Source organism: Phodopus roborovskii, unplaced genomic scaffold, assembly GCF_943737965.1.
Source record: "Phodopus roborovskii unplaced genomic scaffold, PHOROB, whole genome shotgun sequence".
Lineage (NCBI taxonomy): Eukaryota > Metazoa > Chordata > Mammalia > Rodentia > Cricetidae > Phodopus > Phodopus roborovskii.
Window position 1 is genome coordinate 4,072,706 of NW_026126645.1, and position 27,127 is coordinate 4,099,832.

Here is a 27,127-nt window from a genome sequence, read left to right on the forward strand (position 1 = left end):
AGATCAGAGTTCAGTTCCCATCCTCACCCCTCAAACAGGTCACAGCTGCCTGTAACTACAGCACATCCCATGCCTTCTTCTGGCCTCTGCTGGCGCTGCTTTTCATGTGCACAAACTCAACACACAGATACATACACATAATTAAAAATTTTCAAATGATTTTATTTTTACAAGAGTGAGGTTAAATAATTGTTAGCAAGGTAGAACCCTGTGGTAAAATATTAAAGATCAGAATGAAGACAGTCCTGGTAGCTCATACTAACTCCACCATGTGAGGGCCGAGCTCCATAGTGACATCCACAAGGACATTTTCACTCAGGACCCATTAGTCAGGTGTGGGCACCCTCAGCTTTCTTCAAATTAAACTGAAAACAAAGATGAAAGTCCTCTGGCTAACTAGGTCACTAGCCAGATTTTCATTGAAGTAAATTATTTGTGCTTTGTGTCTTTTCACCTTTTCTTTTCTCTAAAATAATGTCCCATCTTTGTTTCCCAGGAAGCTAAAGCCTTGCCCAGTTCTTTGTTTCCCAGTCTTCTGGGCTCGAGGATTGTTTAATAAGCATTGTGAGCACTATTGTGTGTCCTACAAGCCTGGCCAGAGGTTCTTATGAGGAAGTGTTTGCTCCTGGCTCCTAGTTGTCTTTATCTTTAGAGCCTTCCCAGTTTTGAAAAGAGCTGAGGCTGGTTTGGCGTGTTCATTTTTCATCCCTCGTTTTGTGTTGACTATTCGAATCGGCTCCTTTGTTTCCTTGAGGAGGTATTGAAACAAATATCCTTAGTCAAATGGTTTCTGTTTATGCTGCTCTTTTAGAGTCCTGGAAGCCTGCGGATACAGAAGGCAAGAAGCAATATGACAGGGAGTTCCTCCTGGACTTCCAGTTTATGCCTGCCTGTATCCAAAAACCAGAGGGCCTGCCTCCCATCAGTGACGTGGTTCTTGACAAGGTAAGCTGCATATTGCGGTAAATAAGGATCAGGATAAACAAATAAGCCGAATAGATGTTTATTCAGGGAGAAATAACTTACAACCTAGACAGATGAACACCAGGAAATTCAACCCGATCCTCTCCTGTCCGAGTCACGCCAGAAAGAGAGCGCCTTCCTGGCCCCCTCCGACCTCCTTCCTCAGGTCACCTCCGCCCATAGCTCCACCCCCCAATGGGCGTGGTCAATGCTACAGAAGGACTACCTCACTACAATTCCCCTTTTAGTCTAAAGAAAAGATTTAGGCTTAATACAAAACTATATACAAAACAGTGAATAACAAGTGTGCTCTAAGAAAAGGAAAATCGAGAACAAAATGACCTACATATCTAGTCCTAGGGTGAGGGCATAATGGAGTTTACAATAGAGGTCAGTACATCCTTGAAATACACTGGCTGATTTAGTTCAGAAGTTTTTTCTATTGTCCAGTGTCTTTCTGCAGCTGTTTTTCCTTTTTCATCAGCATTAAGAAAGTTTAATGTTAATAAAGCATTATGTAATCTGTGTTTGGGTGTTTTGGTTCCTCCTGCCTGTTTATGGAGCATTTCTTTTAAAGTACGATTGGATCTCTCAACCACTGCTTGTCCTGTAGGATTGTGTGGTATACCAGTTATGTGCTTTATCTTGTAATACTCAAAAAACTCTTTCAATTTGCTGGAGACATATGCTGGAGCATTATCAGTTTTTATTTGTGCAGGTATGCCCATAATGGCCATTACCTCTAAAAGGTGCGTTATAACAGAATCAGCCTTTTCAGAGCTCAGAGCAGTAGCCCACTGAAACCCTGAAAATGTATCTATAGTGTGATGTACATATTTTAATTTTCCAAATTCTGCAAAATGAAACACATCCATTTGCCATATTTCATTCCTATTTATACCTTTAGGGTTACTGCCTGGTGGTAAAGGAGTTTGGTTATAGAATGAGCAAGTAGGACATTTCCTTACTATTTCCTTGGCTTGTTCCCAAGTGATAGAAAAATCCTTTTTTAAACCTTTACTGTTCACGTGGTGTTTCTTATGAAACTCTGAGGCTTCTAGCACACTTCCTATCAATAAACGATCAATTTCATCATTGCCTTGTGCTAGAGGACCTGGCAGACCCGTATGGGATCTGATGTGTGTTATATATATAGGATGAGTCCTCTTTCTGATAGTATCTTGTAACTGTATAAACAATGAAGTTAATTCTGTATTGTCAGGAATAAATTCTGCAGTCTCAATGTGTAAAACGACTCTCTCTGCGTATTGAGAGTCAGTAACTATGTTGAGGGGTTCTTTAAAATCCATAAGTACCATGAGAATGGCATACAATTCTGCCTTTTGTACAGAATTGTAAGGGCTTTGAACCACTTTGCTAATATTTCCTGATTTATATCCTGCCTTACCTGATTTATTTGCATCAGTGTAGAATGTATGAACTCCAGAAATAGGTGTTTTTCTTACAATGCGTGGAAGAATCCAAATCGTTTTCTTTATGAATTTGATTCTCTCAGTTTTGGGATAGTTGTTGCTAATTGTTCCCAAAAAGTTACTGCAAGCTCTCTGCCAATATTCGTTATCTTTCCATAGGGAAGAAATTTCCTCATTAGTTAAAGGTACTATAATTTCTGCTGGGTCCCTTCCTATTAGCTGACGAAGTCTTAATTTACCTTTTATAATCAAGTCAGAGATCTTTTCTATATATGTTTTCAGTTTTTTATTCTGTTTATGTGGTAGGAATATCCATTCTAATATGATATCTTCTCTCTGCATCAAAATCCCTGAAGGATATTCTCTAGATGGTAATATAACCAGAATACAGTCTAGGTTTGGATCCACACGGTCCACATGTGCTTCTAGTATCCTCTTTTCTACCCATTCTAATTCCTTCTCAGCTTCAGCTGATAGTATTCGTGGACTATTCAAGTCCTTATCTCCTTTTAGGGCCATTTTCAAGTTTTTCAAATCATGCCCTTCTACTCCAATTATGGTTTGCAGTTGAGAAATCTCTCCTAGTAATTTTTGAAGATCATTAAGAGTCTGGTAGCGATCTCTTCTGATCTGTACTTTTTGTGGTCTAATTTTCTGTAGACCTATTTTATATCCTAAGTAGTTGATAGACTCTCCTTTTTGTATTTTTTCAGGTGCAATTTGTAATCCCCAGCGAGGTAAAACTTCCTTTACTTTCTCAAACATTTTTTCTAATATTTCTCCTTTAGAGTCAGCTAACAATATATCATCCATGTAATGATAGATTATGGATTGTGGAAACTGTTTACGAATTATTTCTAACGGTTTTTGTACGAAATATTGGCACAGGGTGGGGCTATTTAGCATTCCCTGTGGCAAAACCTTCCATTGATATCTCTTCACCGGTTGAGAATTGTTATAATTAGGTACCGTGAAGGCAAATTTCTCTTTGTCTTGTTCTTATAAAGGTATAGTGAAGAAGCAATCCTTTAAATCAATAACTATAATAGGCCATTCTTTGGGTATCAAAGAAGGCAAGGGCATTCCAGGCTGTAGAGAGCCCATTGGCTGGATAACTTTATTGATGGCTCTCAGGTCTGTAAGCATTCTCCATTTACCAGATTTCTTTTTGATCACAAATACAGGAGAATTCCAAGGGCTGGTTGATTCCTCAATATGTCCAGCATTTAGCTGTTCCTGAACCAGGCTTTCTAAAGCTTCTAACTTCTCAGAGGTCATAGGCCATTGTCCTACCCAGACAGGTTCCTCTGTTAGCCATTTTAAAGGTAGGGCTTTTGGTTCCTCTGTTTGTTCAGCATTTGTATTTTGTTTTTGTACTGCCTGGATATTTGGTCTCTGTCTTGTATAGTACTTAACAGTATTCTTTCCACAATCATGAGGTCGTCTATGGTTCCTATCTAATACAGGAGGAATGTTAATCTGTGTATTCCATTGCTGTAATAGATCACGACCCCATAAATTTATCACTACATCAGCCACATATGGTCTCAACCTCCCTCTCTGTCCTTCTGGTCCTATACAGTCAATCCATCTCGTGCTTTGTTTTACCTGAGCCAGGGTTCCAATCCCTAAGAATTGAACATTTACCTCATGCAGGGGCCATCTTTGAGGCCAAGATTTATTAGATATGATAGTTACGTCAGCTCCTGTGTCCACCAGACCCTCAAACAGTCTATTATTCATCTTAACTATCAATCTAGGCCTATGACTATTTATAGCAGTTTGCCAAAATATACGTTTTTCATTTCCTTCTGTCATGTTTGATTCAACTTCCGTCACTAGTTCGTCATCCAGAGCAGTATGAGTTTTTATAATAGGCACAGAATTTTCTAATTGTCCTGTGGGAGATTGTCTTCCACTGTGACTGGGAATGTTCGAACCACCTGTGACGTGGGGGCCTTCGAGAGGCCCCCCAAGGAGTTTCCCCGATGGTAAAGGGTTTCCTTGCTTGTCTCTGGTCGATCTACACTCATTTGTCCAGTGTCTGCCTTTGCCACACCTTCTACATAACCCAGGAGGCTGAGGCCTTCTGTTTGATTCATTCCTGGGGGTGTTACTTCTAGGGAAGCTTTGCCTACAATTTCTTTTTAGATGTCCTATCTTACCACAGTTATAACATCTGACATTATGATATCTTTTCAAACCTTTGGGGATGGCTTCTCCTACCCAAGCTTCTAAGTCACCATAGTAAGGAACTCTGTTATCTTGATATCTTCTCTGACCTTTAGATATGGCTTCTCCTATCCATGCTTCAGTCTTATTGTCATTATACTCAATGTTGCCTGTATATAGGACCCATTCATCCAAGGGTGCTGATCGCATTTTTAAAGGCCAAAGCACCTGTTTGCATTGAGGATTCGCATTCGTATAAGCTAAAGATTCTATGAGTATTCGCCTAGCATCTATGTCTGCTATCTCTAATTGTACTGCCCTAGATAATCTTTCTAGAAAGATACTAAAACGTTCTCTAGGTCCTTGCTTTATCTTGGTATAGGGTTCTATCCTCTCTCCTAATTCATGAACCTTATCCCAAGCATTCAAAGCTGCTGTACTGCATAGAGACAAGATGTGTTCATCATAGGCAGCTTGGGTTTCTGGGTCAGCATAGAGACCCTCACCAAGAATTTTATCTTGGGGAGCTTTATACCCTTTCTTTAAGCCCTGAAGTTCAAGAGCTTTTGCTTCCTCTCTCCATAAAGCCCTCCATTCTATTTGAGAGGCGCTTTCAAGGACAGCTGATATTAATTGATCCCAATCCTTAGGGGTTACCTTGTTATTCCATGCCCATGATTCTACTAATTGCTTCACATAAGGTGAGTGCATGCCATAAGAGACTACTGCTTCCTTTATACCTTTTAAATCTTTCATACGTATTGGTTCCCACTGATATGCAACGACACCTTTTGGATGTTTCTTCGTTGCTGGCTTTTCATGAATAGATACAGGGAAAGCTCCCCTGACCCTAAATGGTGTGGAAAATTTTAAATCTTTTTCATGCCCTATTACCTGTAGTTCTTCTTCTGATGTATCAGACTGAAGGTCTTCTAAAGCCTGAAATCTATTCACCATTGTTTCTTTGAGTGTCTGAACTTCTTGAATCAAATAACTTTCTAGAGACTTCATTGTATCAGTCAGTTTCTTACTTTCTCCAACTACAAATGATTCCATGTTTTTAATCTTATCATCCTTAGATATTATCTGAATGGCGTGTAAACTGCCTTCCAGAAACAATGTTCTATCTGCTAGCTTGCCATTATCCTCAGACATGGAAGAGATTCTGTCATCTAGTCTTTCTATCTGATGTTCCAGTTTTTTAAACTTATTAGTAGCTTCCTCCGACCAGGAGTGGGCTGTTTCTGCTAGTTTGTTAATGCATTGCATTGTTTCTGTTCTGGTTATTGAAGTATCTGACATTAAACAAATTATACCTTTCAGCTCGCCAACGCCATCTTCAATATTCTGAATCTTTCTTTCTATATTTTCTATGCTTTGAATTCTATCATTTTCAATGTTTCGAATCTTTGTCTCTATGTTTTGAATTCCATCATTTTCAATGTTTTGAATCCTTGTCTCTATGCTTTGAATTCTATCATTTTCAATGTTTCGAATCTTTGTCTCTGTGTTTTGAATTCTATCATTTTCAATGTTTCGAATCTTTGTTACTAAGTCTCCCATGGTTTGTACAAGTTCCTTATTGTTTGCTGTAATCTCAAACCATTTCTTTAAGAATATCATGTTAATGATGAAACCCATTGCTATTACAAAATAAAAGTATATATTGGTCCAGTCATAAGTTTCTTCTGCTAAAATCCCTTCTACATATGAAGTAAAATAATTCCTAAAGTTCTGCATAGTAAAATTATCTGCCATAGTTATAGAACAATTTATCTCAGATTTTATATCAGCTTAAATTGCAAAGGATGTTACAATTACCTTAGGTGTAATTCTGCTGTCCTGGAACTTTGATGCTTTTAGTTGTATATCTCAGCTTGTGGTAGCTACGCCTGGAGGTGTGTCATCAAATAGCGCCTAGCCGCCCAGGCTCGTCTGATCCCGGTTCCTGTAAAAAGTTCTTAACAAACTATGGCAAGCAGAATTTTGTTAAAAGGGGACTTTTGGAGTTACTTGTAACACAAGACGAAACGCGTGCAAGCCGGGCGGGTGCCGCCGGGTGGGTGCCGCCGGGCGGGTGCCGCCGAGAGGCTCTGCGCGAATGCAAAGTCCCGTGCGGAAATGGGCAAAAAATGTTAAGCGGTAAGTGCCTTCTCAGGTCTGCTTTAGCGGCAAAGATCTCCTTTGCAGTAAGGAAGAGGCAAATGTCCCAAAGCTGTGGTGAGTCCACCTGGTTAAACCCTGCCCGTTGGGGAAGGTGGGGGGGGGCGGCTTCTGCCGCCTGGGGGCAAAACCCAGGTAAATCCCACTTCTGACACCAGATATTGCGGTAAATAAGGATCAGGATAAACAAATAAGCCGAATAGATGTTTATTCAGGGAGAAATAACTTACAACCTAGACAGATGAACACCAGGAAATTCAACCCGATCCTCTCCTGTCCGAGTCACGCCAGAAAGAGAGCGCCTTCCTGGCCCCCTCCGACCTCCTTCCTCAGGTCACCTCCGCCCATAGCTCCACCCCCCAATGGGCGTGGTCAGTGCTACAGAAGGACTACCTCACTACAGCTGCATGCTTGGTAGAGAGCCGGTGGTCTGAGTGGTAGTCAAGGTAGGTGCAGGGCGAGCAGCTTTTGTGACTGTTAGGTCACGAGCATCCAATTACTGTTGTCTTTTAGTGTCTTAAAAGTCATGTTTAGGCCCTTACTATAGTACTGATTTGTTGTTTCTTTTAAATTTTATTTATGTATGAGTGTTTTGATTGTATGTATGCTTCCAGTGCTCAAGGAGATCAGAAGAGTTGTCACATCCCCTGGAACTGGAGTTGAGGATAGTTGTGAGCCACCATATGGGTGCTGGGAACTGAACCCTGGTCCCCTGCAAGAATAAGTGTTCTTAACTGCTAAGCCTACTCTCTAGCCCTGAATGTTGTTTTTTTAGAACTGTGTCTGTTATGAGCAGGTTTTCCCTGCTGGTCTGGTCCCACTGCCTGCGCCAGCCCCAAATAATACACAGGGACTCTGTATTAGATATTATTCTATTGGCCAGTTATTAGTTTCTTATTGGCTAGCTCTATCTTAATTATTAACCCATCTCTATTAATCTAAGTATTTCCACGTGGTCTTATCTTACTAGAGAGAGGGGCTGGCATTCTTCTCTCTCAGTCCACCATCTCAGTCTTCAAGGCTGCTTTGTCCAAGCTGTTTTGAATTTTGGATCACCTGGGACTCTGTTTCAGGGGGTCTGCCTTGATCAAACCACATTAGTCTAGAAGGAATCTACAGCTTTTCATTTTCTGTAGAAACAAAAATAGAAATCCTTTTCCTCAGTAACTTGTCCTTAGACTTAAATTTTGGAGTCAAAAGCATTTTTAAAATATATAAATTGAATTAATCCAGCAGCATTTCTTTTAACAGTTATTTCCTCAGCAGTCAAACAATTTAAAGATAACAGAATAGCATATAGAATCCAAAGTTTCTCTGTGCTTTCCATCCTAATGTGTCTATTTCTTCTACTTCTATTTTTTATTTTTTGAGACAGGGTTTCTCTGTGTAACTTTTATCTGTCCTGGAATTAACTTCTGATACCAGGTTTACTTTGAAATCACAGAGATCTGCTTGCCTCTGTCTCCCGAATGCTGGAATTAAAGGCGTGTGCCACCACACCCAGCTACTCTGTCTTTTTAAAACCATTTTATTCTTTTTCTCTCCCAAGCCTACGTATGTGTAAACCTTTAGAGGTTTTTCTTAATCTGAATCTGTCTTTACTGTAAATCTTTATCTTTTTCTTCCCACGAGTCTCTTATCTGGTAAACAACAACATTCCTAAAATGAAAGCCATAGCTGTTTTAGCCACGGTCTGTCCAAGATGGTGGGGGTACATGTACTGCCAGAACTGAGAGCTGTGCTCACTACCTTGATCTATGCTGCCGGCTTGCAGATGTGGTCTCTGCCGTTGCCAGCTCTCGTACACACCAGTAGGTTGTTAGCAGAGCTCTTTAAAAGCCTTGCGGGTTTTTTGCCACTTATGCTGAGTCAGGAAACCTCCCTTAAAGGAGCCGCTCAAATTTCTGCTTGTCTCTAGGAAAATATAGAACCGAGAAAAATGCTGATACCTAGGAACCTTGCTTGTCTCTGGTTTTTTTTTTTTTTTTTTTTTTCTCCCTAAAACACTGTCTTAAGCTTTTGTTAAGTTTTTTGCCCCACGTTGGGTGTCACTATGTTATGAATAGGTTTTCCCTGCTGGTCTGGTCCCACCACCTGTGCCAACCCCAAATAATACACAGGGACTCTGTATTAGATATTATTCTATTGGCCAGTTACTAGTTTCTTATTGGCTGGCTCTATCTTAATTATTAACCCATGTTACTTCCATGGGTCTTATCTTACCAGAGAGAGGGACTGGCATTCTTCTCTCTCGGTCTACTATCTTGGATTTCCTCCCTACTCCTACCTCTCTCCTAGTCTCCTAGTCCCACCTATCTTGCTTTCCTATTGGCCAACAGTGCTTTATTCATTAACCAATAAGAGAAACATATTTACAGAATGACACCTCCCATCATGTGTTTGCTTATGGTGGCTTTCTTCTAGTGATGTGATAACCTTCCTGTGAGTTGGAAGAGCCAAGGCTGGATACATAGAGTTCTTTCCCCCAGGTTCTAAAGTCTGATTAAGGAGTAGCAACAGGGTGGGTCAGAAACCAGAGAAGATATTTAAGATGAAACTTTGGTGTCAGATGACATATATCAAAATTTTCCCAAGAGTCACTTTAAGTCATTAAAATCCCTAGTGCTTTGCATAGAGACAGACATTCCCTTCTCTTCGAAGTTTTTAGTATGTATTTATTACTTATATATGTGGGTATTTGCCAACATGTGTGTATGTGTATCACATGTGTGCCTAGTGTCCATAGAGGCAAGAAGAGGGTTTCAGGTCCCCTAGGTCTGGAGTTACAGATGTTGTGAATTGCCCTGTGGGAATAGGGAATCAAACACCAGTCTTCTGCAAGAGTAGTAAGTGCTCTAACCAGTGATCCATCTCTCCAGCCCCAATTTCCTTCCTCTTTACTTTTGGTTTATATGGTGCACGATGAAAATTATTAAAGTTGGGGCTTGTTTATTAAGTAAAGAGATTAGGGGCATGGGGTTGACGTAAAGCACTCATCCCCAGGGACAGCCACTGATATCCTAGTGGTCACAGCATCATTGACATCTCTGGGAGCTTTCTGGCACTGAATGCACCAGGACGTTTGTTCTTTAAGCTTTTCTGTGCTTCTTCATGCATGCAGATCAACCAGCCCAGACTGCCGATGCGAACCCTGGACCCTCGCATTTTGCCTCGAGGACCTGACTTCACCCCAGCCTTTGCAGATTTTGGAAGGCAGACGCCTGGAGGAAGAGGCGTGCCTGTAAGTGCCAGTACCCTACAACAGCCCAATCAGATAGGAAGCTGTGGTAGACATCTTGTCTGAGGACAGGGTGTGGCTTTTGTATGCTGAGTCCTGTGATCAACAAGTAGAAGAGGCAAAGACTATCCTTCATAATATACATATGAATATTAAAACAAATGCACAATGCACCTCTGTGTCATTTTTACTGCAGTAACTTGATCTGGTCTTCATTTGTCTGATGTTGAAGTGTCCTGCACATGCTTTTGCTACAGCACCAAACTTGGTAGGATTCTGAGAAGTCATGGTATCCTAGAGATTCCAGTGGCACTCAGCCAGTCCTCTCATCTTTGTTTCTACAGACTTACATAGTGCAGAGCATACATGGATTGCCATTTTTGGAACTGAACACAGCTCCAGGCTGCACTCCTCTGGCAATATCTCTCTTACCCGTAAAGAGCTTACCTGTGGGGATGTGCCAGATCTTATTTATTTATTCATTCAAGTTTTTGTTTGCTCGAAACTTAGGGAAATGACATCTACAGAAGTCTAGTATTGGTAACCTACACGTTATTGTACACACAGTGGCAGCCTTTTCAGAAGAGGAAGTGGCATCACCAGTGGATCTGCACTGGGCACCACACTGTGCCATATTCTTCAGGCTCTGCTCACTCCCTCTCTGCTTTGTAGAACGGCACAAGTCTGGGGCTCATTGCTTTTCCTCAGGGTGATGACATCTGGGTTACTCCCGTTTTGCTCAGTTTTGTTCACAAGTGATTCGTGAATGGTACAAATCCAGGCATGTCTCCTTGTAGTGTTCCTTCTCAGTTTTTATTACCAGCTTGTTGTCTATTGTTTTTCAATAGTTGAATCAAAGGAAGCCATATGAGTTGAGAACAAGCTGTACCTCGTAAAATAATGAAAATGGAAAATGAACTTTTAAGGTAACTTTTTGGGAGGATATAAAGGTGACTTATTTGGTCACGTGCTTGCAACTAAGCCTGAGGACCTGAGTTCAGTCCCCAGAATGGAACTCATGTGAAAAACCAGGTATAGACATGATGGCGCTCGCCTGTTACCTCATCACCTCATTTTCAATCTGGCATAATCACGGCACAGGATCCCATGTGTGGGTGTTGAAATGCATGTACTCATGGTGGGTAGGATGTAAGTCATTCACTATATGGTACTGTTCTTAAAGAATACTATATCTTTAAACTAAATACTTTAAACTTGATACTTCATAGTGTTAGTGCAAAGTACAGCTTTCAGCTTGAAGTCAATAAGAGTTTATTTTAGAGCCAAACGTGAGCGCAAGAAAACAGATTCAGGTTTTGTCAAATACTGTATTCTTACTTGGTGGCAGTTCTGTGACTTTTTGTGCTAATAGCAAAAGAATGTCATTCTTTAAATATCCTCTTGGAGATTTTAGGTAGTGAGTTATAACCAAGGACGGAGATGTTGGTCTCAGGCCTCACAGGCTGTATGATGACAGACACTCTTGTCCCCTGAGGTTGTAGATGCTAGTGGTTTGTTAGTAAATGCCAAAAGAATTCCCTGATGGTCATAAGGATATTAGGTCAAATGCAGAGGTGGACAATCAATGACTTACTGTTGGAGCTAAAGATAGCCTGGGACAATTTGACTTGGGGCCTGTGACACTTGGCTTTCCATGATCACAGTGCAGGTATCAGTTTGCCCTGTGTATAACCTCTTAACACTGGATGACTTTCCTGTGGGAACGTGAAGCAGGTAAAGAGATGTTGCAGGTTATAGTCTTGAGGTGTGCTTATTGGTGTTTGCAGTAATTTTTGTCAGTGACCATCTTCAGAGAAGACTCTTTGTTGTATCGCGTACATGTGTGGTATATGTCCCTGGGCAGACCAGCGGTCCTTATCTGGTGTGTGCATCTATTGCAGATGACATGAGTTTGTGAGACAGGGTCTTTTGTGGAACCTGGGGCTTGCTGTTCCAGCTACACTGGCTGGGCCCCATCCCATTGTCACCAAGATCACAGGTGTGCATGCTCACCTCATGCATGCCTGTCTTTCCCGTGGATGCTGCGGGTTTTGAACTCCAGTCCTCATGTTGTGTAGTGTGCTCTTTACTACCCGATCCATCTTCTCAGTCCCTCATTCCATGACTTCTGCATGATTTCCATGTAATTTCATTCTACCCAAGTGCATCTGTTTTTATATCCAAGTGTGGGTTAAATTAAATGTCTGAAAGCATCATTGTTCTTGAGTTATGTCAAACTCTGAAAAGGATACCCCCACATTCTGCCTCAAGAACATCACCTAAATAGTAAAATCCAGATAGTGTTTGGCTCAATGAGCTGTCTGGCCTAGATCATATGTAGAAGATTCATTTATAAGTAAATGTCCTTAGAGCCTGATTTAGCAACTGTCCCTCATGGTCCAGTCTCTCAGTTATATCTCATACCTCATCTGACTTGTTTTTTGGTTTGTGTTTTGGTTTTGTGCACTGGTGTTTTGCTGTGGGTGACAGTTGTGAGCTGCCATGTGGTTGCTGGAAATTGAACCCAGGTCCTCTGGAAGAGCACTAAGCCATCTATCTCTCCGGCCCCTTGCTTTTGTTTTTAATGTCTGCTAAAACACTGGGGAGTCTGTCATCAGTGCTGGGTCCTTACTATATACATCTGACAATGCTAATGGGGATACGAAATTTCGTCCTGATGCCCACGTGACACCACCATTTCTAGTGCTTGATTGATGGTTGTGTAAGGGATGGTTCCGGGCATTTAATTGGAAAATAACTCTAAACTCATCAGCCTAGCCTGGAACCATGTGTGACCTCAACACTGCTTTCCTAGGAAGCCTGGCAATTTAGTCCATGTTTTTCTTTCCCAGAGTTCTCTATGTATTTAAAAGGGCAGCATCCAGTTAGTATCTGAGACACAGGTGCAGTTTGTCTTATGCAAATTTTTTCTTCCCTCTTAAAATCTAACGGAATGATTTTTTCAGGAGAAAATGTAGATAGTGTGCATCAGGCCTGAGAGGTCCCCTCCATAGTTAACTGTGAAAAGTAATGCTGTGTGTGGTGGTAGTGGTCCACTGTGAGCCCAGTCATAGAGGAGCAGACACAGCCAGTTCAGGGTAACCTCACCTGCAGGTGTGACCCTGCCTGTGTCCTCTCAAAAGCGCATACACCGTGAATTCCAGCTGTGACAGATGGATCTCTGTGAGTACAAGGCCAGCCTTGGCTACATAGTGAGATTGTTTCAAAGAAAAAGTGAAAAACCAAGAAAGGAAACTGATTTCAAACATTTAAGGTGGTAGCTGTCAGTTTTACATACAAAATAAAGCTTTAAAAAATTATTAATTTAAGAGTTTAAAAAACAGACATATGTGTCTTTTGTGTGTGTGGTTGTGTACGGGGGTTCACTACCTACAGAGGTCTAAAGACATAGAATCCTATGGAACTAGAGTTCCAGACATTTGTGAACTGAGTTACATAGATGCTGGGAACTGAACTCTCCAGTCCTCTGCAAAAGCAGAAGGTGCTCTTAACAACTGAGCCATCTCTTCAGCCCCTTTAAAATTGTGTGTGTATGTGAGTGTGCTTGCGTGCGTGCACATGAGTGTAGTCCCAAGGCAGCTAGACTAGGGCATCAGATCCCTCAGGGTTGGAGTGACAAGCGCTAGTTGTGAGCTGCCAAGCCTGGGTGCTGCTAACCAAACTTGGGTCCACCAACAAAGACATATGTAGCTCTGCCTGGCCTGGAACCAGCCATGTAGACCAGGCTAGCCTCAAACTCACTGAGATCCTCCTGTTCTCCCTCAAGTACTGGGATTAAAGGTGTGCACCAACACTGCCTGTCTTCCAGTAAACATTCATAAGGCTGAGCCCTCATACCAGCCCTGCACAACTTAATCTCTTGCAGTAACAATACATAATTTGATAACCACTGTATCGTTGGTGCATATTGGTATTACTACATGTATTGTAGTAGGAGGGGATCAGAAATATGCAGACTTTTTTTCAGTAAATAACTGTTTCCAGAGAATAATTGATGAAATAAGGTGTCCCAATGATCTGACTTCAGAGTGGGTATCTGTCACAGAAAATGTAATAATAAAGCTATATTTAAATTTTACCCTTAAAGTTCATAAATACAGCTTTTGTATGGATTTCCTTATCGTTTTAGAATTTAATGATACCTAATTTGTTGATTTTGAGACACAATCTCACCCTTAGCTCAGACTGTCCGAGAACTCACTATGTAGCCCAGGCTGATATTTCTGTCTCCTGTTCCCTGTGCTGGGCTGACAGGTGTGTGGGTGTGCGATACTACAACTGGTACAGATGATTTCTTCTTAACTTGCTTTCTTTTCTTTTTACAGATAGTGATTGGGGCAGATTTGTAACTGGGGACTACTACTATGAGTGTTAGTGGAGCACGAAGTAACCGGTCGTTGCCATAGCTGTGATACAGCCACTGTGTCCTATGCAATGTCAACTTCCCTTGAGCACAGGCTCCTGGGCAGGATTGGGAATGATAGTTTATCAGACACCATTTTTTGATCCTTTTGGCCCTTTAAGTAGAGATGTTTTGGTAATGATATTCTGCCACCATTTTTCTTCTTCCTAATACTCACAATTATTCCTAACTTGAACACATAGTACCAGGTGTTTTCATCTAGAAGGTTTGGTGTGACCGTGAGGCTTGAGTAACCCTGCAGACACAGGCTGCTCCAGGTTCTCTGAATGGATGCAATGTTCTTGTTGTAGTTGTTGAATGTTGGGCCTCGGAGGTCTCAGCCTGGCCAGAGAAGGGAGCCCAGAAAGATCATCACCGTCTCTGTAAAAGAAGACGTGCATCTGAGAAAGGCAGAGAACGCCTGGAAGCCCAGCCAGAAGCGGGATAGCCATGCGGACGACCCCGAAAGCATTAAAACACAGGTGAGAGGCTGTGAGCTCCAGCTTTGCCTTGTAAGTTCTTCGGCCTTACCAGGATGTGGGAAGGTTTGGTGTGGTGAGGCAGGGCCCTGGCCGGTTCCAGTTCACACAAATCCTGTCTCATCAAGAATGTTAGCCACCATAACCTGGCTTTTTTTTTTTTTTTTTTTTTTTTTTTTTTCTAATGGCATTGTTTTGTAAACCTATAAATGATAATCTATTTCTTCTTTATTGGTGGACTTAAAATATCACTCCACTTAAGGCTTACCTGGCATGGTCCTCAATACTACAAAGATACAAGGAAGAAACCACTGTGTCCTTTTCTGTGGCTCATGCTGTGTTCATATGAGGCTTGCTTTTCTCCATTTTTAAAAAATATATTATTGTCATAATGAGATTCATTTTCATGCATGTTCTTTATTTTGATTTTTATGTGTAGCTTTGGAACCTATCCTGGAACTCACTCTGTAGACCAGGCTGGCCTCGATCTCAGAGATATACTGGCCTCTGCCTCCTGAGAGCTGGGATTAAAGGTGTGTGCCACCACTGCCTGGCTCATTTCTACATTATTTAAAGATTTTTTTTTTTTTAATTAAAATCTTTTTACTTCACCCTAAGCAGGAATAAATCTGTAATAAATCTGTGGCCTGAGAAATGCACAGAAGCCTGGTTGGCAGTTGAGCCTATAGAGGGTACTGGGTAGAATTCATGGGTCCATGGGAGGCAGGGTGTGGAATCAAGACTGCAGGTGATTTCCTGACCTTTACGTCACTGAAGTCCTTGCTAAATGTTAAGGAACGGGTGGTGGGAGCTCGCTCACCTTGATTGTTCAAATGGGTGTGTGTAAGACTAGTTAATCTTTTTATTTTAACCCTCTAGGAACTTTTCAGAAAAGTTCGGAGTATCTTAAATAAACTAACACCACAGATGTTCAACCAGCTGATGAAGCAGGTGTCGGGCCTTACCGTGGACACCGAGGAGCGGCTGAAAGGAGTCATCGACCTGGTCTTTGAGAAGGCTATTGATGAGCCCAGTTTCTCTGTGGCTTATGCAAACATGTGTCGATGCCTAGTAACGGTAAGAAGAGAGGAAGCAGTAAAAGCAGAACCACCAAGAGGTATATTCTCCCCTCACTGCACATTCTTCCCAGTGTGTTATTGGGGCAATGGAAAGGGGAGAATATATTGCTAATGCTCATGTATAGTGTACTTATTAAAAAGACTCTTCACTAACCTAACATCTGTCCCTACCATTTCGGGGTAGGTTTATGGTGACTCGATTGAAATGGGCATAGGCTTATGATTTCCTCCAACCCAGGGAAGACTAAGGAACGTTTGAGTTAGTAATGTGGAATTATGTCCTAGGCAACAGTTTTATTCTGGAGCGTCATCTTATAGAACTAGAGCAGATGCTAACTTTAACATAAGCTAAATTTAAAATTAAATTAACTCCTCTAATTCTGGCCTCTGGAAATGAAAAGATCATTGTCTCATCACCGAAAATGTTTAAAATCTGATCATTTCCTCTCCTGCTGGACGTAGTAGCTCATGCCTTCAGTCCTAGCACTCAAGAGAATGAGGGCTAAGCCAGCCTAGGATACAGCATATAAATATAAATAGATAAATATAAATAGATAAATAACTTCCTTTTCTTAAATTGTCCACAGCCATTTATTCCAGGCTATAGCATACATATGACTAAAGTACAAATAAATAACTTTTTAAAATAAATTTTTATCTAAATTAAAAACATTCTTATTTACCAACCCCAGTTACCTCTCCCTCCCGTCCTCCCATGCCCCCACCAACCCATAAAACTTTTTTTAAAAAAGCAGGTGTTGGTGGCTCACACCTTTAATCCCAGCACTCAAAAGAGGCGGAGGCAGGCAGGTCTCTGTGAGTTGGAGGCCAGCCTGATCTACAGAGCTAGTTCCAGGACAACCTCCAAAGCAAAACAGAGAAACCCTGTCTCGGGGGGGGGGGGGGCAGAAACTGAATAAAATTTAAAGACTCTGTAAGCATAAAATTCCTGCTTAGATAGTCTTCTAACCACCAAAGTAAGTGTGGAAAGGGAGACGGGATGGAGAGAGAGTGGTGGATGGAACTCGTTCAGTGCATAAACCAGCAGAACTCTTCCTGAGCCTCACTGTTGCTTAGTCACTATGTGACTGTGTGTGTGCACCACAGCCGCATTTGTCTGTTTCAGAGGAAAAAGCTATGAAAACTGACGCAGGTCTACAAGTTCCTAAAGACTATGAATCAAGACAAACTGTGTGCATACTCCTGTGTATGCCTGGGTAGCTAGGAGAGGACGTCAGATTCCCTAGAGTTAGAGGTGGTTATGAGTGGCCTGATGTGGGTACTGGGAATTCTAGCCTATGAAAGAGCAGCAAGTGCTCTTAACCACTGAGCCATCCCCCCAGCCCTCAATCATTATCCTTTGTGAATTGATACAACCTTAGCTCCAATACTGAACTAAACTAATCTTCTCACCAGGGACTTCTCCCTCACCACCTGTCAGCATCTGGAAGTACTTTTTAGTTATCGCTGGCATCTTAGGAAGAACAGGTTAAGGCTACTGCATACATGTTACAATGTGAAGAGGGTGTGACAATACCTTTTCAAACCAAATGGCTCTAGTATTCAATTTCGGAAATCCTACCTGTGAGTGTTGCTGTTGAAGATTCAGGAGATTCTAAAGATTCTAAAGAGTACAGTGGAGTCCCTTTTTTTCTGACATTGTTAGATATGTTGAGGATATTGATGTTACAGATTTCTCCCAGAAGCCATACATTTGCAATTGGTACCTCTCCCTACACACTGTGCTCAGGCAAACTGTCTACAGTTTCAGGGGGTCATCAGAGAAAATTGTGCTTCTGATGTCACAGCTTCTCGCAGTTCAATTGCAAATGTCTCTCAGGAATCCTTCAGGACCCTCTTTGTGACTATGAGGCACATTACCAGAATTTAACACCTCTTAGTCTGGAGAAAAGTGTTGGAGAAGTGTCCTGTAGATAATTGTACCTATAGATGATGATGATTTCTATCTAGGCAGGAGTATAGTTACACACTCAATGCCAGGAAGACCCTGTCTCAACAATAAATGAACAAATATACCAGCCAGGTATTGTAGCACTCAGGATTAGATGCATGAGGATCATGAAAAGTTCAAGGCTAACCTGGGCTACATACCGAGTTCTATGCTATCCAGAGCTGTATGTAGCACATACCATTCTCAAATGAAGAAATTTAAATAAGTAATATTTTAAAGATTTTTTTTTTTTTTTTTTTTTTTTTTTTTAAGTATAGTGTTATGCCTGCGTGTATGCCTACACACCAGAAGAGGGCTCCAGATCTCATCATAGTTAGTTACTAGGAATTGAACTCAGGACCTAAGCCATCTCTCCAGCCCCCTAAATAAATACATTTTTAATTAAAGAAAGTCAACTGATTTTATAATCTTAAGTTGCCATATTTTGTTTTAGTTATATTCAAAGTGAACATCCCCATTTCAGAATGCCTCTGAATTACACATTGCTCGAGTCTTTATGCCTAGATTGGCCCTGTGGGTGAGAAAATGAATACGTCAATACAAAAGTGCGCTGGCTTGACATGAGCTAGTCATCAGAGAGGAAGGAGCCTCAGTTGAGAAAATGCCCCACCAGATGGGACTGCACACAAGCCTATGGGACATTTTCTTAATAGTGACTGATGTAGGAAGGCCCAGCCCATTGTGGGTGAGGCCAATGCTGGGTTGTTTGTCCTATTAGAAAGCAGGCTGAGCAAGCCATGAGGAACAAGCCAATAAGCAACACTCTTCCATGGTCTCTGCATCAGCTCCTGCCTGTACCTTTCTCTTGAATCCCTACCCTCACTGCTTTTAATGATGAACTATGAATAAAATAAAGCCTTTCCTCCCCAAGTTGTTTTTAGTCATGATGTTTTATCACAGCAGTAGTAATCCTAAGTCAGGTGTATATAGAGCTGGCCTATAATTCTAACAGGAACATCATGGGTAAATACTTTACTGTATGGCCTGGGATACATGGGAACCTGTCTCAAAAAGTCACACAGAGAAATAAAACAAGAACTTGAATGAACTGCTTTCATGCCCTGTGAGAAGTTCTCAAGCTTTAGCTGCGTGTCGGGTGTGTGATCCTGGAGTATGAAGAATGAGGCTTACTCAGGAGGTTAAGCATCTGGGTGTTATATCCTATGTGGAACTTGCAACATTTCCACTGGATAGGCTTTCCAACAAAACAGAGAAAGAATGGAGGAGTTGAAAGCAGTAATTTATGGAAAAGCAGATGTATTATTGCACACCTGTAATCCCATCCCATGGGAGACTGGCAGGACACTCATGCGTAGGGGTCTGCTTGCCATTACAGATCAAACATCTGTCTTGGACAGTAGGATAGAGCTGAAGTGACCTGAGTGAGCAAGCCTGTGCAGCTTGCCCAATGCACTGGAGCAGTAACTGGTTTTTTTTAAATGAGCCCTCTCTCCATGCAGGCATACCTCTGTGTTTTCGGTGTGTCCAGTAGAGATGCCTTTTCTCAAGTCCGTGCATAGTGCACATAGCATGCTGTACACGCTGGTCATTGAGGGAAGATAGCAGTAGGTTGGAGGACCTACATTGAGCAGTTCACATTAAACGTCAATACCTGTCTTATAGGCTGGATGCAGATTCAGCACAGATGTGCTGTCTACTTACATTTTCTCAGGCCAGTGTATGCTTTCTGGGAAGATGGTTGCTGGGTAAGGGCTCAGCACAACCTCTGTATGTTCTGAAACATTCTGTGACTTGTCTCTAAAAGAAAAATAAAAAACATACTACTGCATATTGATAGTCATGGTCAGTGTGGTCCAGTGTGAAAATGCCCTTCCGGGAAACTTAGGGCAACAGTCTGCAAAAGCCCTGCCCTTTCCCAGGTTCTGCTGGGGCCCTGAAATTCTCCCTTATTTTGTGTTATTCCGCTTGTTACTTTAAGCCAAAGTTACTTAAATCATTTTGTTGTTGTTTTTTTAAACTAGGGTCTTAGGTTGTGACTCAGGTGATAAGGTACCTGGTGCACATGCAGCTCTTAGTCCCCAACACCTTTAATCCCTGCATGGTAGGATACTCCTTTAGTCCAAGCCCTTGGAAGGTTGAGCAGGAGAATTAGAATTCAGGACCACCTTTAAGACACAGTTATTATTAAGATGGGTCAGTGGATAAAGGTGTTTATATGCAACCTTGATGAACTGAATTTGATCCCAGTAACCCATGTGGAACATGAGAATACTTCATGGGTGTACCATGCCTGTACATACATACATACACACACACACACACACCTACACCTCATGTAAATTCAGTAATAATAAACAGGATAACCCTCTACAGTGTAAAAGTCTAAAGTGTAAGGTGGTTGACAGTTGATAACAGATTCTGTGTTAGCTTGAAGCATATCCACAAAGGACAAGAAAGTGTGTACGAGTGTGTGTCTCTTCTGCATAAGAAGCATGACTGCTTTTCATTACACTGTGGAGATGACTGAAGCTGCATTTTTAAGGATGCTTACCTGTGTGTATGTCTGCATTAGGTAATTTAGCTGCCTTTTTACTTTTTTCTCTGAATGCAGCTAAAGGTACCCATGGCAGAGAAGCCTGGTAACACAGTGAATTTCCGGAAGCTGCTGCTAAACCGTTGCCAGAAGGAGTTTGAAAAAGATAAAGCAGATGATGATGTCTTTGAGAAGAAGCAGAAAGAACTTGAAGCTGCCAGCGCTGTAAGGACTTCACATTAAGTACTGTCAGAATTGTCAAATAGCTAGCTGTGGCAGCTTCAGGGGGATCTGTTATTGCTGGCATCTCCTCCTGTGTATGTGTGGTTGGGGGGAGCAGTGCGCGCATGTGTGTGTGTGTGTGTGTGTGTGTGAGAGAGAGAGAGAATGTATGTTTAAGGTGTGTGTGTGAGAAAGAGAGAGAGGTAGTGTTTCTGTGCGTGCGTGAGTGCGGTGGTTTATTGCCATGTGACAGGGCACTCAGCTCCACAGCAGTAGCCTTAGGTTTTAGAGATGTTGCTTGGCTCCACAAATCTTGATGGATGCACACTTCTGCATGTGGTTTTTGAGGAGTTAAGCCCTTTCATTGTTTATGTCCCAAAAGACATTTGAGTCCTAGAAAACATAAGATCTCCCATCTTAGATGCTCTCACCCCTTTTTACACAACAGCCAGAGGAGAGGACAAGGCTTCATGATGAACTGGAAGAAGCTAAGGACAAAGCCCGACGGAGATCCATCGGCAACATCAAGTTTATTGGAGAACTCTTTAAACTCAAAATGCTGACGGAGGCCATCATGCATGACTGTGTGGTGAAGCTGCTAAAGAACCATGACGAAGAGTCCCTGGAGTGCCTGTGTCGCCTGCTCACCACCATTGGCAAAGACCTGGACTTTGAGAAAGCAAAGGTAAAGATCCAGGGACTCTGAAGGCTGCAAGCACAGCTCTCATTCAAGTACAGAGATTGGCTGTCAAGAGCAATGTACCCCACCCCAACAGCCTGTGTGCTCGTCCTCTGCTCTTGTCATTGCCACAGTTTGACTCGTAATGCTCTTTACCTCATTTGCTTTAGACCTGAGGTGAGGAAGTCCCTAACCATATGCAGGTCAGTTTATGGATTCTCTAGCTTGCTTGGTCCTTCTCTTTTTTTCTCCTATTTCGTAGGTTGTGAGCAGAAATGGGTTAAGAAATGGACAGGGCCTGAAAATGAGAGTAAGAAGAGCTGGTAGGATTGTTTCTCTTGAGACAGAATCTCACTGCATATCCCAGGCTGACCATCCCACCCCTACCCACCCCCCCATGGCATGTGTGCATCACCATGCCTGCCCCAAGTCACTTTGTTTTTCTTGTTTTGTTTGAAACAGGGTTTCACTGTGTAGCTCTGGATGTTCTGGAACTAGCTCTGTAGACCAGGCTGGCCTCAAATTTAGAGATTTGCTTGCCCCCGCCTCCCAAATGCTGGGATTAAAGCGTGCGCCACCACTGTCTGGCAAGATGTTATTCTTAAATCACCTAAAAACCTACTTTGCACCTTAGGATGGTTGCACACATCCGCAATCCAGCACTCAGGAGGCTGAGGCAAGAGGATTCCAAATTTAAGGCAGCCTGGCCTGCATAGTGAGACCCTTTATAATAAAAATAACAAACAAAAGTACATGGAAAAAAGAAAATTGAATTTCTTAGCCAGAAGTCTTGATGATTTTATGTGTTGCAGCCACGTATGGACCAGTACTTTAACCAGATGGAGAAAATCGTCAAAGAAAGAAAAACTTCGTCCAGGATTCGATTCATGCTTCAAGATGTGATAGACCTCAGGCTGGTATGTCAGGTCTCTATTGTTTTGATAAATTACCATGACTAAAAGCTACTTGGAGAGGAGAGGGTTATTTCAGCTTGCAGTTCGTCATCAAGGAAGTCTAGGCAGGAGCCTGGAGGCAGGAACTGAATCTGAGGCTGTGGAAGATACTGCCTATTGGCTTGCTCACCCTTTGTGTGTGCCTGTGGTTTTTCAAGACAGGGTTTCTCTAGGTATCCCTGGATGTCCTGGAACTCATTTTGGAGGCCTGGTTGGCTTCGAACTCACTGAGTTCCACCTGCATCTGCCTCCCAAGTGCTGGGATTGCATCTGGCCAGCCTGCTTTTTCACGAAACGCAGGACCACCTACATTAATCAAGAAAGTGTCTGCAGGCAGTCTGGGTATTTCCTCAGTTGAGGTTCTTCCCAGATAATTCTAGCTTGTGTCAAGATGACAAAGAGGGGAAAAGAATGAACACAAAACCATGATGAAGTCTCATCTGTTTTAAGGATAAAGAAGAGGGTGGTGTTTGTGTGGATGAAAAGTAGTTTTGCTGCATGTCCAACCCTGAACTGACCTGACAGAAGGAAAGTGCTGCCTCGTGAGTCCCTTCCCCACACTGTGGCTCTGACATTGATCATCAGAATTCAGTGTGGCTAATGAGACCCAGGCTTTTTAAGCCAAGCAGTTGAATTTAATCTCCACAGTGAACATGTTAAACTCCTAAGTCTTGTGTTTCCTTTCCACAGTGATGCTATTGCTACCTTTTAGGTCTTACAAATACTCTGTGAGATAAATATGTACACCATACTTGTAGATGTTACTACCTTGTTCTCTCCATGCACCCTGTCATGCCAGCTGTGGTGTTTGTTCGCCTCCTTTTGTCTTGGTTTAATCCCTGTGGTGACTACCTCAGTTGAAAGTATAGGCCCTGCCTCTTCACACCCATTCCCCATGGCATTGATGAGACCTCTATGTCTTACTGAACCCTGTTGTGACCTTGAAAGCAAAAGCACAAACTAAATTCAACATGTTACCACTCAGTCTCCAACACACTTGCTCAGTTCAACCATTGGAGGTGGCGGGGATAAAGTGAGGCAAGTTTTGTCTCCTGAGGAGAGAGAAGCAGTTTTGTGTGACATTCTAGGTCAGGTACCAGAGTCCTGTTACTGAAGTGGTAATCATCTTTGACTCAGAACCCTGTGAACTATGGCATGAACTGGTTTTATGAGCCCTTGTGTTACACGGCCCTGGGGAGTCCCCATTCTTGTTGGCCCACTCCCTGTCCCCTTCCAGTGTAGACAATAATGAGGGCTGTATCGAGCACGTTTTCCCTCTTTTATCTGCCAGTTGCTGGAATATGCACTTCATGCCCCACCAGTTACTATTTTGTTTGCTTGAGTCCCTGGAGTAAACTAGCATAATTCTCCATTTTGTAGGTATTTTGTTTGCTTCCTTTGGTTCCTGGTGGAAAGTTATGGGCTGGGGGTGGGGGTGTTTTTGTGGTTTGGTTTGGTTACTTGATTATTTTCAATATATTGGGTTTCTCTCTTGTATCCCTGGCCATCCTAGAACTTGCTCTGTAGACCAGACTGGCCTCAGACTTGCAGAGATCTGCCTCTGCTTCCTGAGTGCTGGGATTAAAGGTTTACACCACTACCACCTGGGCAAAGTATAGGCTTTTATTTTTATTTGGAAAACTACTATACTATTGTTCTTGTGTGTGGTGCCGAGGACTAAACACAGGGCCTTGTACGTGGTAGGCAAGCACCAAGCCAGATTTCTGGTCCTTTTTGTAAACTTTTGCATTATTGGACTGATAACCTTGTTTTCTACTTTCATAGTGTAATTGGGTGTCCCGAAGAGCAGATCAGGGCCCAAAAACTATTGAACAGATTCACAAAGAGGCCAAGATAGAAGAACAAGAAGAGCAAAGGAAAGTCCAGCAGCTGATGACCAAGGAGAAGAGAAGGCCAGGTGAGGGCAGAGATGGCTGAGGTGGGGGGGGGGGGTGTGCTGGGGACTGTTAGGTAAGACCTGGAAATGAGGTCACAAAGAACAGAGAGGTGGTTGTCAAGCAACACCAAGACCTGAGACTAACCATTGAATAAGGGAGTGCCAAATGGAAATGTGTGTGCTGACTTATGCAAAGCCAGGCATTCATAGGCCTACAGTGAGCATCTTCCTGCCTCGATGTCCGTGCAAGGTAAGAGAAAGAAAACAACTCTCTTGTGTGTGTGACAGTTAACTCCTCCAGGAAATACTGCCCAGTGAATGCATGTGGTGTCCTCAATGCAGATGGATTCTTGAGGCAGGTTTTTTAGACTTAAGAATGGTGTGAAATTTTGAGGGAAGAGAGACATGCAAAATGGAAGAAACCTGGCTGGTATTTGAAAAGATTTCAACTGTGAAATGAAATTAACATGCACTTCCAAATGGAGTAAACAAGCCTGACTAGAGTGTAATTCCAGTGTTTGGACTGAGTAGACAGTTTGCTGGGAAAACTGAGATCCAGAACTTAGTTTTGGTTTCTTCCTTTCTTAAGTGCTTTAAGTAAAGGAACATTGTCGAGGAAGTGGTTTGTAACAAGGACATTTGTCCCGTGGTGTAGGGGGAGCCTGCCTTGTGTGCCAAGCAAACAGGCTGCAGTTGATCTTCTGTAAGCTTCAGGCTTACAGCTTTTCGCACAAGACAAACATGTTTGTTAACTCTACTGTAGCCAGTTTTCTTTTGGGCCACCAACCACACCCCAAATCATGACCTGGAGACTTATTAGTTTTGAATGCTCAGCCTTATCTTATGCTTGTTGCACTAGCTCTTATAACTTGAACTCACCTGTTTCTCTTCTTTTTATGTTTCTTTTATTCTGTATATCCTACTAATGGCTGGCTGGCCCCAGGCATCTCCCTCCCTTTCTCCCTGATTCTCCCCAACATCCGCCTCCCCCACCCCAGCCCAGCCCAGATTCCTCCTCCTACTTATTCTTTCTGACAACCCCATCTATCCCTCTACTGCCTCGCCTTTGGGTTGGTTTTTTTTTTTTTTTTTTTTTTTTTTTTTTTTTTTTTTTTTTGTTTTTTTTGGTTTTTTTTTGTTTTTTTCTAGATAGGGTTTCTATGTGGCTCTGGCTGTTCTGGAACCCACTCTGTAGACCAGGCTGGCTTTGAACTCACAGATATCATCTACTTCTACCTCCTGAGTGCTGGGATTAAAGGCTTGTGCCACCACCACCTGGCTCAGCTTTTTATTAGATCAACCAATCAGGTGCCTTAGGCAGGCAAAGCAACACATCTTTACATTGTTAAACAAATGCAGCATAGACAAATGTAACACACCTTTACATAGTTAATTTCCACAACACTCCACATTGTAACTGTTTCTGAAATCTTGTGTGAAAGTAACTGAGACTTTGTACTAATAGGAATAGAAGAATATACAGAGCTGGAGAGGTGGCTCAGTAGTTAAGAACATCAGCTGCTCTTGTGATGACCCCGGTTCTGTTACCACCACCACACAGTACTTCACAGCCATCTGCCACTGTAATCCCAGGGCATCCAACCTCTTTTGGCCTCTGATAACATATGGGTGTGTATGGATCATAGACATGCATGTAGGTAAAGCACTCATACACAAGATTGAAAATGATCCATTTAAAAGAAACAGGCTAGAGGTTGAGGCAGGTGCGGCTGTGTGAAGACAACGCAGAAGGCACCTTCTGTCTGAGATTGGCCTCTGGATGAAGGTTTGGAGCAGCTCTGCTATTTCATAGCTGAGTGATCTTGCACAAGGCACTTACTTGCAAGGTAGACTGAGGAATTTTGCCTTGTCTGGCAGGATATCTGGCTCCGAGTGAGCATTCAATTACTGTTTATTGGCTAGTACTTAGCACAGACACTGTGTCACCCACAATGGAACTGTCAGGAGAGCTTCGGCTTCCAGAAAGCAAAGTTTACATTTTCATTTCATGGTCTGCCCCACCAAGGACTTAGCATCATGCCTTTCAGTTAATGACTTTCATTTACCGTTGAAGAATATCTGGAGAAAGAAATTCCCCCATCAGAAGGCCGTGTTTTACAGCACAGTGTTCAGAAAGAGCTAGGGTGTAGATTTCATTGAAAGAAGTGGCGAGTGTTGATGGTCACTAGCCTCAGGTAACAGATAGTCCGTGTGTGACACAGAGCAGCTTTCGGAAGGCAATGCAGTGATCGATCATTTTTTCCTTTACCCAACGAGTTCCGAGTGCCTGTCACTTAACTAGGTCATGTGCTGGGCAGCAGTAAATAAACACTGAAGTAGAATATATCATTTATTAAACTCTGTTCCATGGAACAGTTTAGAAGAGAGAAATGTGGGCAATTGCAAGGCTCTAATTGGAGCAGGTGCAGTTTTATTATATGGCGTGCCTTGGTGGTCAGAGAACAACTTGAAGGAGCCTATTTTCTCCTTCAGCTGTGTGAGTCCTGGTCATTAGGTCATTAGGCCTGGCAGCAGCTGCTTGTTAAGCTGTCTCACCGTCCCAGGGGATTTTAAACAGGGAGAGGAAGGGAGCCTGTGCCTGTTGTTGCTGCTGAGCCAGCCTGAAGCTGGTGAGATGGGGAGGTCACATGCACATCTGTGGGAAGACTGAAGAGAAAGCACAAAGATCCTGCAGGCAGTATGTTCTCGAAACAGGAGTGTGTGATTACAGCTGTGGGCCTTGATGATAGAGGGTCACACATGAAGAGGGGGACAGAGGCCGTGGGCACCAGTGTATGCCATTTGTAAAGAATCTTCTCTTTTTCTCATTGAGATGATGACAACCAGATGTGTTTCAGACCGAACAACAGCGAGATGTTTGCACTTTATAGAATCCCAGTATTGGGTACAACGTAAAGCAGATGCCAGGAAGCCACAGCAGAGGTTGATCTGGGGAGCTT

General features: G+C 42.5%; 1 protein-coding gene across 1 annotated transcript in view; it reads left to right on the forward strand.

The window, feature by feature from the left end:
- Positions 1-27,127, forward strand: part of Eif4g3 (eukaryotic translation initiation factor 4 gamma 3) — a 204,378-nt gene that overhangs the window by 152,774 nt on the left and 24,477 nt on the right. The window contains exons 17-24 of the mRNA XM_051173661.1: positions 812-945; positions 9,853-9,972; positions 14,704-14,874; positions 15,751-15,948; positions 20,495-20,641; positions 21,087-21,323; positions 22,130-22,234; positions 24,056-24,188. Of these exons, the coding sequence (XP_051029618.1) occupies positions 812-945; positions 9,853-9,972; positions 14,704-14,874; positions 15,751-15,948; positions 20,495-20,641; positions 21,087-21,323; positions 22,130-22,234; positions 24,056-24,188 (1,245 nt within the window). The remainder of the gene's footprint in view (positions 1-811; positions 946-9,852; positions 9,973-14,703; positions 14,875-15,750; positions 15,949-20,494; positions 20,642-21,086; positions 21,324-22,129; positions 22,235-24,055; positions 24,189-27,127) is intronic.